We start from the raw sequence: 13,692 nt of genomic DNA on the forward strand, positions 1-13,692 counted from the left end.
AAAAAAAAAAAAAAAAAAAACATTTCATATCATTTAAACACTCCCTTATCACCCTAGATTAGTTGGGTTTAGATTCAACTTCCCCAGTTCTTTTGAGAAAAACCCCAATGACACAAGGTGATAAAATTTGTTAAAAAGTCAAAAAAACAAAAAAAACAAACACTACACTGGTATCTGGTATACAAGTATGGCAAAAATCCCAATGACGTGAGACGGTAAAAATTCTTAAAAAGTCGAAATAAAAACAAACACTGCACCAGTAGTCTAGATCTAGAAGACTAGAAGTATGAAAGCTTCAAGTATGAAAGCTTCAAGCGTGTACGAGGCTTATGATTTTTGGATATTTGTTGTCAACATTTATTTTTATTTTATTTTTTATATTTTTTTTTCACTTGGGCAGCTTGTGGAAGAAAACCAATCAATAAATTCCACAAGAAGAAAACTTCCCAACAAAGTTTCCCATTTCAGCTGCCTGCATGTACCTTAAAATCTACACGTTGAAGCTACACTTGACATGCACATCAAACAAGTGTCTTCTTGTTTTCTTCAAAAACCAAGTCATGGCCACGCGGAATTCTCAGCCGCCCTCATTTCAAAACATTCAAGAACCCTTCTTTTATTTTCTTTTCTTTCCTCTGAAAATTATTACAAGATAAGCTTTAGAGAGGCTCAAGTGAGTGGGAGGGAAAGATGGTGAAAATTTATGCAATATTTCTGGTAATTACGTCAGTAGCAGCAGCAGGAGGGGTAGTTTCACCACATGAGGAGAAGAAGAAGAACCCAAAAAATGACGATTTAATTGTAAAAGAAAGTCATAGATTGATCGTAGTGGAATACGAAAGAGAAACAACTGGATTTGGAAATCCAAATCATCATCATCAACAACAACAACAACTTCATCATGAATCTGCTTCAAGGAGTCGACATCATCATCATCGTGAGGAGGAGCATAAGGAAGATAAACCATTAGAACATGGTTTATCATCAGCTTCTTCAATGTTAGGTAGATCTAGTGAGAGATTAAAAGATTCAATGCCAGATTTAAGGCAAGCTGGAAGAAGAAGAAGAAGTGAATCATTTAGTGATGCTTATGAGAAATCTAAAGACAGGGTTTTGGACAAGACCCCTGATGTTAGAGAAGCAATTGATGAAGTTATACCGGATGTTAGAAGGGATGAAGAAACTTTACATCAAGCAAAGGCACACGATGCTAAAGAGGAGGTCATGGATAAAACCCACGACTTCAATGAAGCAGTTGAACGTTCAGGTGCAAAGAGAATTTCTGAAGCAGTACATCATGCTAAAGATAAGGTTTTGGAAAAAACTCTTGACTGGAGTGAAGCTGCAGTGGAAGATTCAGCTAAAGGTAAGGTTTCGGAGAAGCCGCACAAGGTTAACGAAGCACTTGGAGATTCTGGTGACACTGCAGCTGGATATATGAAGGGAATGCCTGAGATACTAAATCAGGCCAGAGAGAAGGTTTCAGATAAAGTTCACACGGTTAAAGAAGCATTTGAAGGTGCAAGAGATACTCTAGCAGAATCGGTACCGGAAACCGCAAGTAATGTGAAAGAAAAGGTTATTAATAGTGATAGAGCTCAATATGTGAAACAATCCGTTGGAGAAGCTAAAGAATCTGCAACTGAGAAAGCCAAGAGATTGCCAGAGACCATAAATCATGCGAAAGAGAATATTTTGGATAAAGCCCATGATTTCACGGATGCAGTGGAAGACACTAGGACTCGCATTCCTGAATCCCTGAATCGAGCAAAAGACAAAGTTACAGAGAAATCCCAGGTTTTGAAACAATCAGCTAAAGAACTAATTCTAGGAGATGAGAAGGAAAAAGCTTCGCAAGATTCAGAAGGACTAATCAAAATGGCACAAGAAAAGATCATAAATACAGCACATGGAATTGAGGAAGGAGCTGGAAATGTTAAAGAGTCACTGAAAGGGTTTGTTGTGGAGGACCTAAAAGAAAAACTAAGAATGACTAAATCAGCCATTACTGATAAGAGAAGTGCACGTCATAAAATAACTATGCTGTTTAAAGAAGGTGCAAGAAATTTAACAAATGTATTTCAGAGTGGTTGGGAAATGGCTGTTTCTGATGAAAATATTAAATGGGGTTTAGAGGTTATACGCTTGGTAGGATATGTTACAGCTTATGGTTCTTCAGTGTGGGTTTCATTTGTTTTTTCTCACTTGTTAGCTAGGGTATTACCAAGACAAGAATTTGCAGCAGCTCAGAGCAAGATATATCCAGTTTATTATCGGCTCATTGGTTATAGTATCGGGTCTTCAATGGTGGCTCAAATTTTAAGGCGACGATATAAAAGTGCACAAACTAAATATCATAAAGGAGAGAAAATTCATGCTTATGATTCGCATATGGTGGTTGTGTTTGTTCTCATTAACTTGCTTTTCTTGGAGCCTCGAGCTACTAAGGTGTATACTTCGTTGCAACTCTTTTTTACTTGATTTATATATATAAGCGCAGCCCCTTATATTTGAGATATGAGATTACTTCAATTAAACTCCCAGTCTTGATTGCTCATGTGAAGGTAAGGCGCTGCATATATATAACTATACTAGTTTGTTGCTTTTGTGTTCTGCTAGTAGTTTCTCGGTTCAGTAAGTAATTCTTATTACATGGATCTTCCACATAAGGGAATATTTTCTTGTATCAGGTGATGTTGGAAAAAATGAAGTGGGAAAGGGAAGAAAGAAGAGGCATTCATGGTCCAAGCGAGACACAGACACAGGTGACTAGCCGGACCAGAACTGCAGTTAGTGAAGATGTAACAGAAGAGATTGTAACAGAGCTATCACATGAAGAAGACGTAGAGAGGCGAGTAAGAGAAAGGGCTAACGATGAGTTAGGGAAACTGAACCAGAGGATGAAAAAACTGAACAGATATTCAGCTTTCTTCAACATCCTGACTATCATGACTCTTACTTGGCATATTACTTTCTTGGCTCAGTGCTTATAGGTTTCCAGCTGAATCTCATGGGTCCTACTTGATGTATGAGATTGTTAAATGATGATTCCACAACAATGATGCTGATGACAATCCCGAGGTGAGAATGCATGGTTCGTGTGTGTGTGTGTGTTTTTGATGTTTCATGCTTTGACTGCCGCAATAAGTGCAGGCTTTTCTGCGTGCAGCTATGATGAAGTACTAGTGTAATGCTTCATGGTCGAACGCTGTGTTATATATGTGCAGGTATTTTGTGTATATAGTGCTTAACCCACTTTTTGTTCCAATGTAATATTTTAGTTGTCTATTAGCATTTTTCGGGTTGTTGAGGTAGTTGTATATATATATTGATTCTTAATCTTCTATATATATCATACAAAAGCGCTGACAAATTTTAGAGATGAAAACATAAATTACTAAAGTTCAGCTGAGTTGTACAAAAAAAACAAGGGGCTAGTGACCAATTGATAAAATTTTAGGTCTGTTGCATATATGAGCGACATAGCAACATAAAGTGTTTATTGGGCTTTGGTTGTTTTCTTAGAGCACTTTTTGTTTTATGAGGCGAAGGTACATTTCCTGGGCCGGGGAAGTCTTTCCTGCAACTGCTCAAGAAAACAAGCAAAAGGCAGCTGGGGAAGTCCTACCAGCTCCAAGGCACAGTACTTCTCTTATACCAAGTTTTTGCTTCAGGATTCGGGCCTATCTATGGTGCTTACTGAATAACGTATGATAGACTTTGCGCTTAAATCTGCCTGAATCATGCATTTACTAACTGACAGTAATCACTTTATCATCAACAAGGGGTTCCTAGGTCACAACTATAGTCATGTCATCGATTTTTCCTAGCCGACAGCTTTGGTTCTTATGTACTGCACCTAATTCAAAATATAACAGCTTTGGTTCTTATGTACAGCACCTAATTCAAAATGTATTAATTAGTATCACATAAACAATTACTACAACGCAAAGTCGCTGAACAAATACATATCCTCGCTGCATAATCAACCTTAGGTAGCTAGGGTTTTTTCTTCAGTTAAGCTAATGAGAAAGTTAATTAATGAAGAAACAACAATCTCACAATTATTTTTACTTCTATTTTAATTTTTTATTTTTGAAACTTGATATCACTGGAATTTGGGATAACCCTGGGAAACATCCCAATAAGGTAGGGAGGTTGTTGAATAATAGTTCTCATTGTCGAACAAGTAAGTACTGTACTCTGATATATGGTTTGAATCGCTGGTTCTTCCTTGTATATCGTCTGTGGATTGGATAGCGGCAGACAACCTTGTGATTTCAGTGGCAACTTTATCACCATTAGCTTCCGCTGGTGACGCTTGTGCTTCGTACCGTGTAGAAGCTTGCATTGTCTCGCGATTGTCAAGCTTGCTTTTTAATTTCATAACCTACATAAAGTAAAGATTTTAAAGCAGTAATATTAAGATAAGTTATTCTAAAACTTTACACACATAAGTTTCGTGTTTTCATTTATTATAAGAGGTGTACTACCTCTTCCTGAAGATGCTGGTTTTCCCTTGCGACAATTTCGAAATCCTGCTGAAGTACATTGTATAGTTGTTCGATTTTCTTTCTTTTTAGTTTGGCTCGTCGATTTTGAAACCATATTGCTATTTGGCGAGGATGCAGCTCTAATTCTCTAGACAACCTCATTTTCCTTTCAGGTTCCAGCTTTACCTTATTCTTCCTTTCATCCAGTGTAGTGCCCGGTTGTTGTTCCAGCTCTATCTCCTCTTGGAAACTCCTCTCCAACGCATCTGCTTGTTCACTAGATAACCGTCTTTTCCTCCTCCCCGTTTTCACTTGGTTGTTGATGTTTGCATCATGATCTTCTACACCATTTTCAGCCTTACATTCGTCTGCACGACTAGACCATAGCTCCGTCATCTCTGCTCCTACCAAACCTATTCAAATTGCAAAACAGTGATCAGTTATAGTTTCGGGAAAAAAGGTTGATACGCAAGCACACTTAAAAAAAAATTGGCGGCAAAAAAGTATACATGAAAAAGAAATGGTTTAAACCTGGAAATGGGTGATCAAAGGATTCACAGTGGTAGTGATGATCATGAAGAAAAGATGAAACATAATTCTCTTGCTGTTGTCCTGATGTTGTAGTTGTTGGGGAAGGAATTTGAGGTGTGCTGCAGCAGTAATTCGAATTAGCCATCATTACCAAAACTGGTGAAATGTCTAGCGGATTGGGGTGTGTACCGTCTTAATAAACACCAGATTAGTAGTTACGTACTAAATCTAGCCAAAAGTTTATATATCCACTAATATAACTGCTACCAACTACATATCCAGGTGAGCTTTTTTAGCTTAAACTAGCTCGATCATTGCTGGAGGTTGGTAGTGTTATATGTTTCAACATATATATAGAACTGGCGTGTATTTAGGGAAAGAGACTATCTACAAAGGTCCAAAGTGGAAGAGGCATAATAAAATATGCATATCATATGCATCAAAAGAATAAAGATAAAGCCAAGAGGGTGCTAAGATCCATAGTGGGCCAAAATGCAGAAAAATATGTGAAGTGATTTATGCACAGTTATGGGCCACCAGCCATGAGGAGGGGTCAAGACACGGCTCGATTTTTCACTGTGTGTTGGATGATACAATCCCCACTATTGCAGGTTTTTGAAACAGATACTTCCGTTCGTAATTTAAATTACAGATGCCGGACTCCCACTTGTTCGCCACGCAGGTGTCAACGTTACAAAGAAGCAAATTTGTTTGAAACCGATGATACGCGTTCCCGTGTAGCTAGCAACGTTTTCTCGAAATTTGACAATCCAGATCAGAAGACCAAGATGATCCCACGGTTGAAGTTTCAATTGGAGGGGGCACTGTTCATTCCCCTTGTTTCCTTAAGCAGGTAAGAAAGTAAAATAATAATGAGGGAGCATCCCCTCCCACTCTTATTTTCATAATATCACACACATTGTAAGGCATTTTCTGAATCCAAATCAAACGGTAAGGTATTTGGAGCTAAAATTTTGGGAATATGCTTATCTTGCAAAGCTCTACATACTCACAAAAAATTATCTCATTCCGAAATAGCAAACTTCAACATCTACCAATCTTAATTTTAACGGTTGAAAATTAGTCGATTTTCAACGGTCAATTTTCAAAGTAGTATATTATACTTTTCGAAATGAGCTCATTTTTTGTGGGTATCTAGATCTTTGTAAGATGAATATATATCCAACATATTAGCTTCAAATACTTTACCATTTAATTTTGATTAAGAAAAATGTCTCCAAACATGTGATGGGATCCTTCCTCAATAATGATATAACAATGCTAGTATTTATATAACCAAAAAGATAAAATAATGAAAACATCCCGGGATAGTATGCAATTTATATAAATGAGGTAAATGTTGATACATGAAAAATAATACCCCTTAACGGATCCGGGGTGTCCCTAAGAGGGGAGGTAAGCCTAGTATGAGATGTGGGGACTTGGGGACTAAGCCCAAGTCCAATGAGAAAATACCCATGAGATAGGAGAGACAAAGGAGGAATTAAGGGATAAGAAAAGGATTATATTAAGGAATGGCATTAGAAGTAATTAAGGAGGTTTAGGACATGTGTCATGAGGTCACAAAATGAAGGACTTTTGGGAAAGTCTATATAAGGAAGGACAAGGTACAATGGAAAAGCAACTCTCTCTCTTACCATTCCTAGTAAAGTGAGGTCATTTGGTGGGACTAGGAAGGGTAGAACCAAAACTAAAATCACCCTTCAACATTTGGCGACCACACCCGGAGGCTCGTGCCTAGCTCAGCATGACACACCTAGGAGGCGCTAGCTCAGGCGCGGTAGAAAACCAACCAAACGACCCGCCATTTAACCAAGAAAGCGAGAGAGTAGGGATACTGTCGGACCCAATCACACATCTGAGAAGACCAGACGCACCACACGAGAAGAATAAACAGCAGGGAGTCGAGAACATGCCACCCATACAGCCTTCTCTGAAGGAGATGCAGAAAGAGCTAGAGGACCACGTCCGCAGGGAGAAAGAGTTGAGAAAACTCCTAAAGGAAGCCAGTGCCGAGCAGAACACAAAAGGAGCAACGGAAGATTCAGAAGAAAAGGAAGAAGAACCTGCAACCATGACACAAGAGGCGATGACCAAGTACTTAGAGACGAACTACAGAGTAGTGAAGCAGGACAACTATGACTTCATGGCTAGCCCATACTCCTCCGATGTCACATAATACCAGTATCCGGAAGATTATACTTTGCCGAAGTTCAAGATTTATAATGGTCAAGGGAGCGCGCGGGAACACCTTAGCCGATTCCTATCTACTATGAAGGACCACACAACTAATGGAAACTTGTGTCTAAGGGAGTTTCCGAAGTCGCTAACCGACACAACGTTTACTTGGTATGACAACCTAAAGTCATGAAGCATCAACTCGTGGTCGACCATGTCTACTCTCTTCCTTAGAAAGTTTTATTCAGCAAAAAAAAGTCACCACTATAGATTTGAGCAAGTGCCACCAGCGCCTAGGTGAAGAAATAGGAAAGTACATCTCCAGGTTTCGTCTCCTTACCTTAGACTGCCACGAGGATGTCAAGGAAGAGGCTCTAGTGGAGATCTGCGTACACATAATGACACCATCCTTCAAGAAAATCCTAGTCAACTTCCGATTCCTGACGTTCGTCGAGTTAGAAGAAGCGGCAGCAAGAATTGCTGATTGTGTCGAGGAGCACAACCCAGACAACGCCTGGCGCAATATAATCAATGTCGTGTCAACCGTGCCTAGGAATACTCACGCGAACAATAACCGAGAAGGCTGGAGCACACAAACGCTTCCCCCGCCCTTACTTTGCAGTAAAGAGCAGATCGTGGGCTTCTTAAACCAATGGGTAGCAAACAAAGAAACCAGTTTCCTCCAACAAAAACAGACCCCAGTACCATTGATAACAACGATGCTAGGTATTGTCACTACCATCGCAGGATACAACACCCCACAACCGACTGTTACAACCTCCGAAGAATGTTCAAGAGGAAGCTGGAGATAGGATAAATCGAGATGAGTAACCCTGCAGGCGGTAAGGAAATTCAACATCAAGTCATGATGCTCTCGCACGACCCAAGCGGAGATGTTTGGAGGCCTTGGGATGACAACGAGGAAGAGGCGTGTGAGGTCGAAATGGAGAACCCTGCATTCGCGAACAAAGATGGCGTGGCCAGTAAGTTCGCTCAAACAGTATTAGCCCAACAATTTTTTGATTCTCTCGGCTTCAGTGAAGATTAAATCAAAGAAGCGTCAAAGGCTATAGCAGCTATCGCGGAGGGAAAACCCTACGACCCCCTCCCCAAGGAGGCGATCGTGTTCACGGAAGAAGACATCTGCTATCCAGGAGAACACCTTAGGCCCTTGTACTTAACGGTTCACATCAACAAACACCCACTGAAGAGATCCTTTGTAGATGGAGGCATGTCTTTGAATCTAGTTTCCATGCACACGTTAGACATCCTGGGAGTGCAACGGTCCGCAATAAGGATGCGAACTACGACACTGAAAGGGTTCTGAGGTCACGCCTAGACAACCATTGGAATCGTCAACCTAGTTGTGAAAGTCGGCTCTATCCGAGCGTTTACGTCATTCTACGTACTAGAAGATGACACCACGTTCCATGTGATACTAGGTAGAGGATGGATACTTAACCACAAGGTGGTGACGTCGACATATCATCAGTGTGTTAAGACCAACATAGGAGTAAGACAATATCGGATCCCTGCCACGAGCAACCCTTTCGACCCTGAGGAAGCATACATGGCAGACGCAGTCTTCTACGACGAACCAAAGGAGGCGGAATAAGCGCCTGAAGTACGACTTACCCCACTCCCTAAGTGGGGATAGGCAGAAAATCCGGAGCCGACTAAGTCCGTGTTTATCCATCCAGGATGGTGTTCCCATCTAAAAGGAAGAGGAAACAAGAGGAGCAACCCAGATTCCAGCGCTTCTCTAATCCGGATGGAGGGCACGTATACCGCTTGTAGCAATTAGCTGAGGGAGTACCGGCGGATGTGCGACATTGCGCCAATGCGATGACGGACGAAGTGGAGACTCCTTCTGAAGACACCTAACAAAGTCTAGCAAAATTAGCTTACAACACAATTGATGACGAAGAGATGCAAGATCAACCAATAAACGCGACCCCCAGGGATGCGGAAGAGCGAACGCCTGGAGGTCTCACTATGGATGGGATGGAGGAATTCAATATAGGGTCAGAGGAGGACAAGCGCCCCATCATGATAAGTAAAAGCTTAGATGAAGAAGAGAGAGAATCGTTGATCACGTTACTCAGAGACTACAAGGATTTCTTCGCCTTCGATTACGACGAGATGTCGGGGCTAGACAGCGACCTTGTGGCCCATAACCTTGGAGTGTCACCCGATTTCAAACCCGTAAAGCAAAGAAGCAGAGAATTCCCTAGGGCCACAGCTCTCACGATAAAGGAAGAGGTAGAACGGTTGCTTAAGGCCAAGTTCATCAAGCCAATCTAGCACCCGACTTGGCTAGCCAACATTGTGCCTGTGGTAAAAAAATAATGGGAAGATCATGTGTTGTGTGGATTATAGATACCTAAATCGGGCGTGCCCAAAGGACGACTTCCCACTTCCCAATATCGATATGACGCTAGACGCGACGGGAGGAAAGAAACGATTCTCCTTCATGGACGGCTTCATCAGGTACAATCAAATAAAGATGGCCCCGTCGGACGCAAAGAAGACCGCCTTTCAGACTCCATACGAAAAATTCTACTATGTAGTGATTCCTTTCGGTCTTAAAAACGCTGGCGCCATATATCAGCGCGCCATGACCTCCATATTTCACGACATACTATACCAGACGGTAAAAGTGTATGTTGGTGACATTGTGGTCAAAACGCAAGAGGACGAAGATCATGCCACTCACTTGAAGTCATCCTTTGAGAGATGCAGGAAATTCAAGATCAAAATGAACCCCCCCTCAAATGTGCCTTCGGGGTAACATCAGGAAAGCTCCTAGGCTTTGTGGTGACTAATGAAGGGATCCAAGTAGATCCAATCAAAGTTGAGGCGATCACAACCATGGCACCTCCAGCGAATGCGAAGGAACTACAAGCTTTCATAGGACGTATATCATACATACGGCGCTTCGTACTTGGTTTAGCGCAACTAATGACTGTGTTTCTTCCCTTACTAAAGAAAGATGCATCCTTCGTATGGGGAGAAGTGCAGTGCGCCGCATTCGAGAAACTGAAGCAATGCCTTGTCATCCCTAAGGTCCTCAGACCCCCGATAAGAGGAGTTCCCCTCTATATCTCTATACAACGTTTACCATATCGGAGATAGGCGCGGTTCCCGCACAAGACATGGGTGGAAATGAGCTGTCACCTATCTATTACGTCAGCCGAGTCCTGCGAGACGCAGAACTGAGGTATCCGTGCGTAGAACAAGCATGTCTAGCTTTAATATACGCGACACAGAAGCTACACCCTTATCTCTTGACACATGATACCATTGTGCTAGCCGTGGAAAACCCCATCGCCTACCTAGCATCTAAACTCGTCTTAACGGGAAGAACCACTCGATGGTTGCTACAGTTGTCAGAATTCGATCTCAAATATCAGCGACCAAATGGGGTGAGGGGACATGCAATAACTGACTTAATGGGCATGTTCCCAAGAGAAGGAGACGATGAGGTACACGAATATATACCTGAGAAGTCGCAGCCGTAGATGTCGACAAGCAGTGGACCATGTTCTTTGACGGATCGTCGTATGGTACCGTCGGAGGAGCGGGAGTAGTGTTCAAATCCCCACAAGGCGACTTACTCTCGTATTCGTTCAAAATGGATTTCCCATGCAGTAATAACGTCGCCGAATATGAAGCACTAATTCTAGGACTCAGGTTGGAAAATGAGCTCAATCTAGGGAGTATAGAAGTAAAAAGTGACTCAAAGCTAGTGACAAACCAAGTGAACGGCGACTTTCACGTCAAAGAGACGCACCTAGCGCCCTATCGATCAGAGGCTCAGAATCTGATGAACCATGCAGAGTCAACATTAGACCATACAGGCAGAAGCGGAAACCGACATGCAGACGCTCTAGCGATACTAGCAAGAAAGATGCAACTAAATGGCGAAGAGGAGGGTACTGTCACGGTGAGAAGAAATGAGCTTCCTAGCACTTGGAAATAAGACCTAGCTTTCGAAGAAGAAGATGATTGGAGGAGAATGTATATCGAAGATCTAACTCGGACGGATGAAGACCGAGTAATGCCCACCCAAGCCTTAAAACAATTTGTTATGATCCAAGGAGCCTTGTACTATCGGGCTGCTAGAGGATACCTCGCGAGGTGTGTGAATAAAAGGGAAGCAAAAATAATACTCCAAGAGTTGCACGCGGAGACGTGTGGGAAAACTGGCTTCGTTCATCTTTACAGGAAGCTTCATAGGATGGGAATATACTGGCCAAGCATGTCAGCGCAAGCAGCAGCTCTCCAAGATGGTTGTGCCGATTGCCAAGCTCCACCACAGCCCGCAGAAGTTTGTACAGTTGAGGGAACAGATTGGAAACAACCTTACACAGATTTTATCCAATATGGAAAGCTTCCCAACGATAGATAGGAAGCTCTAAAGATCCAGAAGAAAGATGTGCGTTTCTTCATGCACGAGGGTGTCCTTTATCGCAGAAGCTACAGTAACGCCATGCTACGGTGCCTATCCGACCAAGAAGCGATGGAAGTGATGACTCGGCCTCATGACGCTGAGCATCAAGGAATACGGAATTTTTCCTACAACTTTACGAAGGCGGATTCTATTGGCCAACCATGGAAAGCGATACTGCAGACTACGTCCGAAAATGTCTAAGCTGTCATATGTACGAAACCCTGATTCGGGCGCCGCACACTCAATTACACAACATAGTAACACCATGGCCATTTCATAGGTGGGGACTGTACCTTATAGGGCCAATCAACCTAATATCTTCAAAGTGCCACAAATACATAATAACAGCTACTGAGTATGCATCAAAGTGGGTCGATGTGATACCCCTCAAGGACTACGATGGAGCTACTGTGGCCGCGCTCATCAGAGAACATATCATCTACAGGTTCGTTGCGCCTATGATAATTATGGAAGACAATGCCAAGTCGTTCGTAAATAAGGATGTCATAGACCTACTCAGTCGATACAACATAAGACTACACATGTCAACCCCTTATTACCCTCAGGGGAACGGGCAGGCAGAAGCGACGAATAAAACACTCATCCGAGTCCTGAGCAGAACCGTGCATGATCATCATAGAGAATGGCACGAACAGTTGCCACTTGCGTTATAGGCTTATAGAATCTCGAAGCGCAGCTCCACAGGAGCATCACCCTATTCACTAGTTTATGGAGAAGATGCGATACTGCCAGCAGAGATAGCGATTCCATTCGCAAGAGTGGCAATGGCTAGTCACACCAGGCCAGACGAAATAAGTCGTTTCGCTCATTTAGATACGATAGAAGAAAGAAGAGCACGAGCGAAACGATTTGCAGAAGCTTACAGGAAGCGCACATCTAATTATTACAACCAAGGCGTGAAAGAGATAGCCTTCAAGGTAGACGACTTGGTTATGAAAATCGCCCCTCATGTACAAAGGAATGCCATCTCTAGTAAGTTTGCCGCAAACTGGGAGGGCCCATTCAAGATCAGAAAAGTGGCAGACAACGGATACTATAAGCTTAGACGAATGAACGGAACCAAAGTCAAAACGCCCATCAACGTCAAATGGTTGAAAAAGTTCTATGCATAAATCGTTCAATGTATAAGCACCCGCCATGAATAATAAAGAGTAAGTTATCAACAATGGTGTGAAAATCTACAAAAGGCTATGGGAATGCCAAAGGCGCCCGCTAGGCTGACAAATTTACAAAAATCCATGGGAATGCCAAAGGCACCCAATCGGCTGACAAATATACAAAAGGCTACGGGAATGCCAAAGGCGCCCGATCGGCTGACAAATTTACAAAAGGCCGTGGAAATGCCAAAGGCGCCCGGTCGGCTGACAAATCTACAAAAAGCTACGGGAATTCGAAAGGCGCCCGGTCGGATGAAAAATATACAAAAGGCTACGGGAATGCCAAAGGCGCCCGGTCGGCTGACAAGTCTACAAAAGGCCATGGGAATGCCAAAGGCGCTCAATCGGCTGACAAATATACAAAATGCCACGGGATGCCAAAGGCGCCCGGTCGGCTGACAAATTTACAAAAGCCCATGGGAACGCCAAAGGCGCCCGGTCGGCTGACAAATTTACAAAAGCCCATGGGAATCCCAAAGACATCCAATCGACTGACAAATCTACACCAGGCTATGGGAATGCCAAAAGGGGGAGTAAGCGCGTTCAATCGACGCAGCCCATCCCACCGCGTACTTTTGATAAAATAGAAAGAGGAGTAGGCGCGTTCAACCAATGGCCTCCCATCCCACCGCTTCCTTTTGATAAAAAAGAAAGGGGGAGTAGGCGTGTTCAACCAACGCCCGCCCATCCCACCGCTTCCTTCTGATAAATAGAAAGGTGGAGTAGGCGCATTCTACCGACGCCAACCCATCTCACCGCGTACTTTTGATAAAAAAAAGAAAGGGGGAGTAGGCGCGTTCAACCACTTCTGATAAAAAGAAACGGGGAGTAAGCGCGT

General features: G+C 42.7%; 1 protein-coding gene across 1 annotated transcript; it reads right to left on the reverse strand.

Annotated features, from left to right (window-relative positions):
- Positions 1 to 4,108: 4,108 nt before the first annotated feature.
- Positions 4,109 to 5,169, reverse strand: LOC113339686 (homeobox-leucine zipper protein ATHB-22-like). Its single transcript, XM_026584920.1, has 3 exons — positions 5,025 to 5,169; positions 4,494 to 4,906; positions 4,109 to 4,390 (listed from the first exon to the last, which is right to left on the reverse strand). Exons 1-3 carry the CDS (start codon positions 5,167 to 5,169, stop codon positions 4,109 to 4,111), a joined length of 840 nt encoding a protein of 279 aa, XP_026440705.1.
- Between the last annotated feature and the right edge of the window lie 8,523 nt (positions 5,170 to 13,692).

Source organism: Papaver somniferum, unplaced genomic scaffold, assembly GCF_003573695.1.
Source record: "Papaver somniferum cultivar HN1 unplaced genomic scaffold, ASM357369v1 unplaced-scaffold_21, whole genome shotgun sequence".
NCBI classification, from domain to species: Eukaryota; Viridiplantae; Streptophyta; class Magnoliopsida; order Ranunculales; family Papaveraceae; genus Papaver; species Papaver somniferum.

Coding starts and splice junctions, on each gene's coding strand:
- LOC113339686 (XM_026584920.1), bottom strand. CDS start 5,169: ATGGCTAATTCGAATTACTGCTGCAGCACACCTCAAATTCCTTCCCCA. Junction 4,907..5,024: donor CTTTGATCACCCATTTCCAG/GTTTAAACCATT, acceptor CAATTTGAATAG/GTTTGGTAGGAGCAGAGATG. Junction 4,391..4,493: donor ACCAGCATCTTCAGGAAGAG/GTAGTACACCTC, acceptor TACTTTATGTAG/GTTATGAAATTAAAAAGCAA.